This window comes from Barbatula barbatula (genome assembly GCF_947034865.1).
Source record: "Barbatula barbatula genome assembly, chromosome: 23".
Classification (NCBI taxonomy): domain Eukaryota; kingdom Metazoa; phylum Chordata; class Actinopteri; order Cypriniformes; family Nemacheilidae; genus Barbatula; species Barbatula barbatula.
Genome location: NC_136786.1, coordinates 18071758 through 18081825, shown reverse-complemented (window position 1 = coordinate 18081825; position 10068 = coordinate 18071758). Strand labels below are relative to the sequence as shown.

At 38.9% G+C, this 10068-nt stretch overlaps 1 protein-coding gene across 2 annotated transcripts; it reads left to right on the top strand.

Annotated features, from left to right (window-relative positions):
• Nucleotides 1–1328: 1328 nt before the first annotated feature.
• dtx3la (deltex E3 ubiquitin ligase 3L a) lies at nucleotides 1329–4275 on the top strand. Of its 2 annotated transcripts, XM_079447730.1 has the most exons (5): nucleotides 1329–1491; nucleotides 1566–1716; nucleotides 2249–2409; nucleotides 3438–3646; nucleotides 3887–4275. In XM_079447730.1, exons 2-5 carry the CDS (start codon nucleotides 1635–1637, stop codon nucleotides 3954–3956), a joined length of 522 nt encoding a protein of 173 aa, XP_079303856.1. In that variant the 5' UTR covers nucleotides 1329–1491; nucleotides 1566–1634; the 3' UTR covers nucleotides 3957–4275. The 2 variants fall into 2 exon arrangements, with proteins under 2 accessions (XP_079303856.1, XP_079303857.1); XM_079447731.1 differs by lacking the exon at nucleotides 1329–1491 and having other exon boundaries at nucleotides 1499–1716.
• Nucleotides 4276–10068: the final 5793 nt, after the last annotated feature.

The window sequence follows — 10068 nt, the reverse complement described above, 5'->3', positions numbered from 1 at the left end:
TTGAAAGAAAAGCAGAACAGAATGTGCACATGCAGCCCAAAATATAAAAAAACTGTGTTTGTTTTGCGCTGAGATGAGAATGCAATGAAACAGTACGCTCATGTCGGTCTGAAGATCAACTGATCCTTGTGTCTTCTCATGTCTCTGGATTTATTCTCGGCTGAAAGCAGGAACTCTCGATCTCTTCTCAGCCCGGAATCGTCCGTCTCATCTCCCCTCATCTCACTCTGAGCCTCTGCGGTGATCCCGCGGCTTCATGCTGTCTGACTGACTCTCCACGCTGCTGGAAAAGAACTCCTTTTTTTAATAAACAATACTTTATAGAGTTGGACAAATTCCTCCGTGTTTGATAAGGAACAGATCTCTTTGAATGTAAGAGTCTGATGGCCAGTGAAACCTCATGAGATGTGAATTATGTCCGTGAAGTACGAGTCGATACTATTGAGCATCATAAAGTCATTTGAATTATTAGAAAGTTTGAAATAGGAGTGCAGGCATGGGCATTTTGCTGGAATATTTTGTGAAATGTTTTCTTTTTATTAAACACTAGGGCTGTCAAAATATCAGATTTACACTTCACGGTTATCATGGCCAAAATAATTCGCAGTAACGATAAAATCACCTTTACTATCTAATTTCTTTCTTTCTTTTTATATGAACAAATAATGCTATACCTCAAATTCATCTTTCCTTTTTTTGTGTGTTTTCTCATTTGTTGGTCAACAAATCACACTTACAATCATAGTGTAAGAGAGTTTGTAACCAATAGTTCATACGGCAAAACTTGAAAAGGGTTCTGAATTATTTACCATGAACAATTTAGTTTTTCAGCATTTATTAATCCTTGTCAATGTTAGTTCATGTCAATACACTTATTCATGTTAGTTAATGGTGCATTATCTTAAATTAACAGTTTAGATTTTAATAATGTATAAGTAAATTATGAAATTAATATGAATTAATGCTGTAGAAGTATTGTTCATTGTCAGTTCATGTTAGCTAATGCATTGACTCATTGTTAACAAATAGCACCTTATTGTAAAGTGTTACCGAAAACAGATATACAGTTGTACAAGAAGGTTTCACAGTTATAAAGTAATTCTTCTGGAAGTTCATATGTTAAGATAAACAAATTTTGCTCGCTATCCATAATGTCTCGAGCATGAGATTGGACCCTCTACAGTGGATAACCGTCTTCTTCATCAAAATCACCTTAAAAGCTTGGACCCCTCATCCAAGCAAATGTGGAACAAAACTCTTTCAATGCTCATCCTGTAAAATCCTATCAGACGTGTCATTAAACTCCACCCATTCTCTCTCAGCTGTCTAAACCAGAACAGGTTTAACTGCACTTGTCTTCATTTCCTTATTTACGTCCTTAAATACTTTTGGTGTTTATAAATCTTTATCTGTGACAGAAACGAATGTTAAAAATCTGTGTGTTGGTTGATAAGCACTCCACCCACAGTCCAAGAGAGAAGCAAGTGTCTGGTAAGTCAAACTCAAACATTAAGAAATCTGTGTATGCTAACAATCCATGACAAGTAAACTTCTGTGTGGATCAGAGATAAACAGCAGCCGGTTTCTGTCAATGATCAGCGGACCTATGAATTCATCGCTCCTTTGACTGGATCATGGGGTCTTCACAGAGCAAAGATAAGATGCATTGCACCAGGTACCTGAACGACAAAGGCCCACCAGCGCTGACAGAGATCCGTGAGTTTCTGAGCTCCTTCAACTGAGCATGTGTCACTTCATACTGGATTGCTATTCTTAATAAAATGTATAAATGTCCTCGCATGAAGATAACAAAATACTAAACCTAGTGGCATTTATTTTATTGAAAGACAGGGATTCATAAAAATACATTTTGTGTGAACACTTTTTAAAATAATTGCTAAATCTATTTGAACACTTTATAGTTGCCAAAGTTAGTGTAACATCTTTATTGTTAGGAACTACAGACACTGTAAGGTTACTCAGAGCACCCTTGAAAGCTGATTTAAAATAAAGCAAAATATGGTTTGGAGAACTGAGATTAATTCTGAGAAAGGAATAAATATCTAACCAACAAAATGTATTAAAAAAGCACTTGTCGACTAAAGTATTAAATCAATTAAAAGGTTTTTCCGTTTCCTGAAAAACTAATCTGGACATCTGAAGTTTCGGAAGGACAGCAAGGAAATGTAACTTTAATTTAAACCTTCATGCTTTTTCTTTTTACTGTGTGTCATGACCATGCGAGCAGAATCTAATGGAACAAACAATAACAAAAACGGCGCTCTGATAAAGCAAGGAAACCAGCCCGAAGGCCAGATGGCTTTTAACATCGAAAGAAGAAGCTTACCAGGATATTCTGACTGTGACACCATTCAAATCGGCTTTCATTTTGAAGATGGCATTCAGTCGGTGAGCTCATGTCATTTTTCGTGTATCACTGTGACAACGTATAGGTATCAAAGTGGATTGACACACCTTACATGTAAGCAGTTTGCAAGCATCTCAGTTATTTCTTTCTGTTCTCCGTGGAATCTTGCTCGGCCTGTTTCTCACACACTTCCTGCAGGGCACTTACAGACAATGATGGATGTGTGCTTATAACAGCTCGAATCCCCTGTTATGATAATGCCGGAAGTGTTTGTGTGCGTGGCTGATCTTCAAGAGTCCTCCAGCATAGTTATGAATGTGTGTTTCCTTTTAAATCAGGTGAGATCTAAACGTTTGGCACTATGTGCGTGCTTGCTCATTGCATCATGATCAACAAGGAAGATAATGTGGTGAAGAAGTTCAAAGTTTGAGTTCAACCCATGTCAGGAGAAGTCATCATTATTATAATAATAATTCATTTTAGGGATGCACAATAAATTGTCGGCCATATCGGTCGATAAATGTGTTTTTATGTTATTGGTATCGACAGATAATAACATTTCATAAATCATAAATGATTTCCTCTTGTTAAACTTCTTCAGCTGCACGTGGCTCACAGTTAAAATACAGTACAGTACTGTCATTCTGTCGTGATCATTCACTCACAGCTATTAGCAAAACATTGTTGATGTAGATACAGTATTTATAAATTTTAAGTTATATTAATATCTAGATACGGTATATCGGCCAATATACAAAAGTTACACACTGGAGCCTTTTCAACTTGTATGCATTTCTTGTTTCTTTGATTAACTTTTGTCTTGTTTAATGTTTTAAAATCTTCGCTGTCCTTTATTTTTACTTTGAGGTGGTAAAGGCCATAGTTATATTACCTGAAGAGGTAGCATCAGCAATGACAAGCTTCAAACCCATGTCGTCTGCACAAGTACCAGAACTCAATGTCCAGTAGCATGCATGCTAACCCCCAGAGAGCGGTCTTAGTTTTTCTGTAGGACTTTTTTATTATAACTTAATACGTGAGCGATGACCATGAGTATCTCCCCCTGCAGGACAGACATCCACATCCCGGACACAGATACAAGGGTCTGGATTCTGTGGCGTACCTGCCCAGCAACACCACAGGGATGAAGATTCTGCAGCTACTGGAAAAGGCTTTCCATAACAATATGATATTTACTGTGGTGGCCGACGGCAGCGGTGAATACCGCGTGGCACCTGCAGATATTCCCCTAAAACCCATGGACAGAGGACCTCAGAGGTATAGCAAAGATTTTTTATGTATTTTATGTAAAAAACAGTTATGATCATAATTTGTCAACACTCATTATCTTTGTTTAGTATGATATATATTTGCGATGGGTTTTTTCGCACAAAATAATTACATTATAACGTGTCAGCATAAATCCCAGGAGCACTATTGAATTGCATAAAGACATTGCTTATTGCATCTGTAATGGTTTGGTTAAATACTCGTAATCGTTTTCTCTGAATATTTCAGCTTGGCCTATCCGGATCCAAACTACCTTAAGACAGTGACGAAAGTTCTTAAGCAGAAGGGGTTCAAATGAAACAAGATGAGCTACTTTTACTGTGTATTACTAACCTCACCTTGCCAAGAATATGAAGTTTGAAGGCACATTTGTTCCATATTTATGACCAAGGTCAATGTACAGACATGTGCAAAATGTTGCCTGAATTGGCAGAGATCTTTTCTGTTAGCTGTACCTTCTGGAGAATCTGTTGCTGTCTGTGTATAGGACGCCTTCTTAAAGGAATTGAGACCGTATTTTGTATAGCTCTGTGTACTCCTTGTGGCTGTAAAGCTTTAAACTTATTTTGGATTAAATAATATGAAAAAATATGACTTTTAATAAATTACTTACACTTAAAATGTGCGAAGTTCTTTATTTGTAAAAAAAATCAGCATCGCATTCTCCTCCGCACCAACGTTCACCTCCTGCCAGGTGAAGTCAACACATCCCCTGCAATATTTCTCCCTCGCCTGAAACGCGTCTGCACTTTGCCGAATGTGAACTTTCCCAGGCTGACGGTGCTCCTCTGTTCTCCTCAAACTGAATTACACACCAGGCTTCATACACACAATAAAGAGTAATCGGATTGGCAGGCCCCATTAGAGAGGGACCCGTCATCTCCAGGGGCGCTCTTAAACCACTTTCTCCTGGACCATCCACCAGGAGTCATTCGTTCTGACTGTCATCCACCACCACGGCTCTGACAGCTATCAAATCTGTTCCTGCCCCATCCTCCCTCGATCTACGTGCTTCTCGCGCTCCCCCTACCACCCACCCTCCCGTTCGTGACCCGGAGGAGCCCGATTCTGTCTGAGTGTGTCACAAACCAGCTTTCAGGATGCTGTGCTGGAATTTCCAATTATATAGTTGTATTCTTACCCGTCCCACCTTAAAAAGACAGTTCACCCGAAAAGGATGTACATCATTTATTCACGCTAATGTCAGTTCAAACCTGTTTGACTCTCTCGCTCTCTCTGTTCTCAACACAAATGCTGATAACACTCTTTTTCCATACAATGGAAGTGAATGGAGACCGATCCTGTCAGTAATAATGTTTTTTGTGTTCTCTCTCTAGAGAAATAAACGTCATATATTTGAACAGTTTCTAACCAAACAGTTAAAACCAAAAGCTTTCCTGTAACTCGGTGGTTAGAGCATTGCGCTAGCAATGCAAAGGTCATGGGTTCCATCCCAAGAATGGCGCATACTCAAGTGTTTAGTATTATGCAATGCAAGACGCTTTGGATAAAAGAGTCTGGCAAATGCATAAATGTTAATGTAAAAAGGTACAGATTGCAGCTTTAACTGTGACAAAAAAACAAAAGGCGTTCTCCTTCCCTCACAGGTAGAATTCATCAGAGTTAAAGTGATGTATGGTGAAATCATCTGTTTGTAATGACTCTTCCCTTAACAGAGAAACCAACAGGCCTTCATTAAGAAAAACAAAGTTCAAATTCTCATTAGAAATCGTTCTCATCCTTCCCACGAGTGTTGTGGTGCTTTGGCATGTTTTGCCCACTGGGGGGCTGAACGCTGTGCTTGTGATGAATGGGCTTGAAGGCGTGTTTTCATTAGACTGTTTAATTTGAAGCACAATTAGACTTCATCTCTTTTAGAAGACAAAGCAGATTCTAAAGTTGTTAATTAAAAGGCTGAGTCACAGACGCTGAAGATGGATGCGAGCGCACTGAGTCTTCTCCAACAACAACACTGCACTCCTAAAGTCAATTCTTCTTCCTTCTCCTCTCGTCTCACCTCATCTCATCCAGGCTCAGCTGTTCTGCTCATTTGATCTTGTTGATTTTCTGCCTGTGGTCTGCCATTGTTTGATGTCATTTGCCCTGCTTATTAAATGTCTCTTTCTCATCTCGTCTCATCTGCGTTTCATCTCCTACACTTTGTCTGCTCATTACATCGCTTATTCTCAGTTCATCTCGTCTGTCCTGCTCATAAAACTTCTCATTATCATCTCCTCTGTCCTGCTCATTAAATCTCTCTTTTTCATCTCATTTGATCTCAATGAATGCTCATTTCAACTCTCATTCTCATTTTGTCTCAGCTGTTCCGCTCATTTAATCTTGTCTCATTTTCTGCCGCTTGTCTCTCATTCTCAGTTCGTCTGTCCTACTCATAAAACGTCTCATCATTTCCTCTCGTCTCTTTTTGTCTCATCTTTCAAGCTCATTAAATCTCTCATTCTCGTCTCATTTTATCTCAGCTCTTCTGCTCATTTAATCTTGTCTCGTTTTCTGCCCTCTGCTTATTGTCTATCTCATCTTATCTGGCCCGCTCATTAAATCTCTCATTCTCATCTCCTCTTGTCTCATTTTGTCTCGTACGTTAAATCTCTCATTCTCATCTTCTCTCGTCTCATTTTGTCTCGTACATTAAATCTCTCATTCTCATCTTATCTCGTCTCATTTTGTCTCGTACATTAAATCTCTCATTGTCATCTCTCGTCTCATTTTGTCCCGTACATTAAATCTCTCATTCTCATCTCCTCTTGTCTCATTTTGTCTCGTACATTAAATCTCTCATTCTCATCTTATCTCGTCTCATTTTGTCTCGTACATTAAATCTCTCATTGTCATCTTCTCTCGTCTCATTTTGTCCCGTACATTAAATGTCTCATTCTCATCTCATCTTGTCTCATATGTTTTAATTGTTTAATTTTCTCTGCTCTTCTTTTGCCTGACCTGCACATTTTATCTCTAACGCAAGCTCTTCCGCTCTCTTCTTCTCCCATCTGATGTGTCTGGTCTCTCCCTTGCTCTTCTCCGCTCTCATCAGGTCTCTTCTGTTCTCCTCGTGTAATATCTTCTCCTTTCCTCCCAAAGATGAACTGAAGTTTAAAGTCCACAGATAAATCCGCAAAAATCTCAACCAAAGACATCCATCGTGATTTAGGCTTTTTTTTACAACCCAACCGTCATGACATTGTGTGCGCCATCAAAACCACGAACACGTGTTTTGACGGAACGGCACATTCCATATGTGTCACACAGATTCTGTTTTACAGCTCCTATAAACCTTGGCGACAAGGGAAGTGAGAAACAATTCAACATTTCGGAATAGTCTGCTGGAGAAAGGCACCTGCCACAGCGGTGCGGAGAGTGAATCTTCTGAAGGAAATGCTTTATGAAGTCCTAAATCTTGAGGAGGAGATAGATGGAGTGTTTCTAGCCCTTGTCCACGCATGCTGATCGGCCAGGGCTGTCCCTTCAGGTTAACAGGCACATGAAATGAAGACCTAGGTGAACGATGAGACATTTACAAGGTCTGAATGGAGGGATGTCAGTGGGAAGGAAAGATAAAAATTACCTATAATTCTTTGCGAATGTATTTAGGGAAGCATATTTTAGAGAAGTAACAAAATGAATTTTTGATGATGGATATTGAGTCCACTTGATGTTAAAGGAATATAAAATCTTTTCATTTTGTGTTTATTTCCTTGTTCCAAAACACTTTTTCCTGCAGAATATTAATGGATATTTGAAGAATCTATTGTGATTGTTCATGGTTTTACCATCCAGGTAAGCTGATACATACCAATGTTATTCTTTTGATATGACCGTCTTCACTTTTATGAAACTTTTGTTGCACATATTCATTTATATGTAGATTTAAAATCCCCTTTCCTTAAAATCCCATCGATAGACCAGACGACTTTTTTAAAAGGTTCACACAAAAAGAAACATTCATCCAAACTTGTATCGCTTTCTTTCTTTTGTAGATATTTTGTAGAATGTTGAAATCTAAACAACATTGGCCCTCATCCATTGTATAGACAATAATTAATAAAACATTTTCAGAATATCTTGTTTTGATAGACCGATTTTGAATGACATGAGGGTGAACACACGACAAAAGAATCTTTATTTCGGGGTGAACTGTATCTTTAAGAGTGTTTCAGCTTTAGTGTTGCATACTATAAAGTCACGCACAGGTCTAAAACAACATCTTAAACTCTAAGTTTAATAGCTCAAAGCTATACATAGAGATAGAGAAAGAGCCACGATAAAGAACAGTAAATGTGTAGACACGCACTGGTCGGGGAGGGGAGCGTGTGTCTCAGTTTGATTTACGATGCTGTCGTCTGCTAACCTCCCAGGTACCTGTTGTCTTGCTTTCATAAAGCCACCAACACGAACGCATTCACTCGTCAGCCCTTCAGCTCCATTCATCAGCGCAGAAGGTCCCTGTTCTGCTCTTTTCAGCTCGTACACACAGGCCCTCCGCAAACCCACGTGTCTTCCTTACGGATCAGCCCGTGTGATAACCTCCAGCCTCTTTGTGCTGGAAGGTTAGTCCCAGTCTGTAAACTGCTGCCACACACAGTGACTGAACGCAGATATCTCACTTTTTGCTAAATGGAAGCGGGGGTTTCTAAAGAGTCGCTGATACATCCCCTTGATAGCGGGGGGCTTCTAAATGTCTGTGGCCTTTAGCTTTGGCACAGCTGAGAGAGATAGAATGATAGAAGACAACTTCTCTATTCTTGTGACTTTTGCTTCCGCACAAAGAGCCGAGAGCTTTGGGTATGAGCTTTTTTTGGTAGTCTGGCATTAGAAAGTCATGCATAATGTCTCTTAAGGGCGGCTCTGTGTGGACACAGGCATCGACGTCTATTAGTGTCTCTCTGAAGCCACAGCGTCCTCAAAGATGTAAAGACGACAGAATAAATCAATTCTGCTATTGTGAGAATTTGTAATGGAAACATGAATGACTGCCAATGGGTTTAATAGATGTTGTCCGATAGAAAAGCAACAAGTACCAGCAATTCGATTTTTTGTAGTGCAAGATATCTAACTTGAAATAGTTAAGGTGAAGGTTTTCTGTGAAATAGATGTGATCAATGAGTGAGGACAATATATATTTTTTATACATTAACTCATTCAAATCAATTTGTCCATTTGATCATTAAAATAGTCATTGATTGTACTTAAAAAAATTAAAGCAGCATTTTGGAAAAAAAGATATATGCAAAATTCTTCTTAAATGATTGAAAATGATGCTAGATCAAATTTATTAATTATTTTGTATTAATAATTATTTATTTTGTTTGTTTTTTATCCTTATTAATTATTGTTCATATTTTGTATTTAGTTATTATGGTGGGTAAACTGCTCCTCTGGGTGGATGAACCGAACTGCCCAATCTCTTCTGGCACTTTGTGATTTATGACCTTTTCGGTGACAAATCGCCTCGGTTACACGGCATCGGAATAGCAGCGCGTAGACTCGGCCTACGTTAAATCAATGGCCCATTGTTCCTCTCCCCGGACTCTCTGTGTCTGCCAAACAGGGACAAACCACCCAGAATAACAGTGTTTTTAGACCCTTAAATGGCGAAGGATACAGGTAACTGCTATGCATGCATACACTGTAGACACAAAAGTTTAACATCTGACCTTAAGTGAAGAATAAGCCGATCATTATTGTTAAACACACTGCTTGAATCTTTCTTATTTGCGACACACAGATACCTGCCAACAAATAAATAAATAGAAAGAAAGAAAAATATTAATACCACGTTACGGTGGTAACAGATTTCCGGAGAACATGATGCTGATTGGTCCATTTAAAAAGAAGGTAATAAAGGACGCCCACCTGTGAGTTCAGACAGCAAAGGTAACAGGTAAGAATATTGCAATGCATCCATCAGACTCACACTAACATCAAAATAAAAGTCTGTCTGTCTTGGACACGAAATGAAATGAAAAATGTTTCATGAAGACTGACCTTACAGTAAACTCTCCCGGATAACTTTGATTTCCTGCTCCTAAAGGTCAAGGTTTCTCAATGTCTGTCCGGCTGAACGCACTGAGAGCTATTCTGTGTCATTTTATTATCGTGTGTTCACGTCACATGCGATTTTTCTCTCTTTAACCACCGAATCGGTTCTTTGTTTGCCAGGGTTTGTGAGATTTTTAAATTCCAGCTCGTTTTTCTATTCATGAATGAAATGCACGAAATTCCCTCTGTATCTGTCACGGTGGAGCATTATTGGATTATTAGTAGATGCTCATGCTTCTCATTCCACAGGTGTGTTTGTGAGAGAGATTTGAGGGGTGGCTTTCAATTCACTTACTAAAGGTCACATCCAGTGGGCTGTTGGGTATTGGGATATTGAATAATTGTTGCTTTAT

Excerpts from the sequence above, each read along its gene's own strand:
- dtx3la (XM_079447730.1), top strand. The coding sequence starts at position 1,635 with ATGGGGTCTTCACAGAGCAAAGATAAGATGCATTGCACCAGGTACCTG. Across the intron at positions 2,410-3,437 it reads TTGAAGATGGCATTCAGTCG|GACAGACATCCACATCCCGG; the intron begins GTGAGCTCATGT and ends CTCCCCCTGCAG. Across the intron at positions 3,647-3,886 it reads ATGGACAGAGGACCTCAGAG|CTTGGCCTATCCGGATCCAA; the intron begins GTATAGCAAAGA and ends TGAATATTTCAG.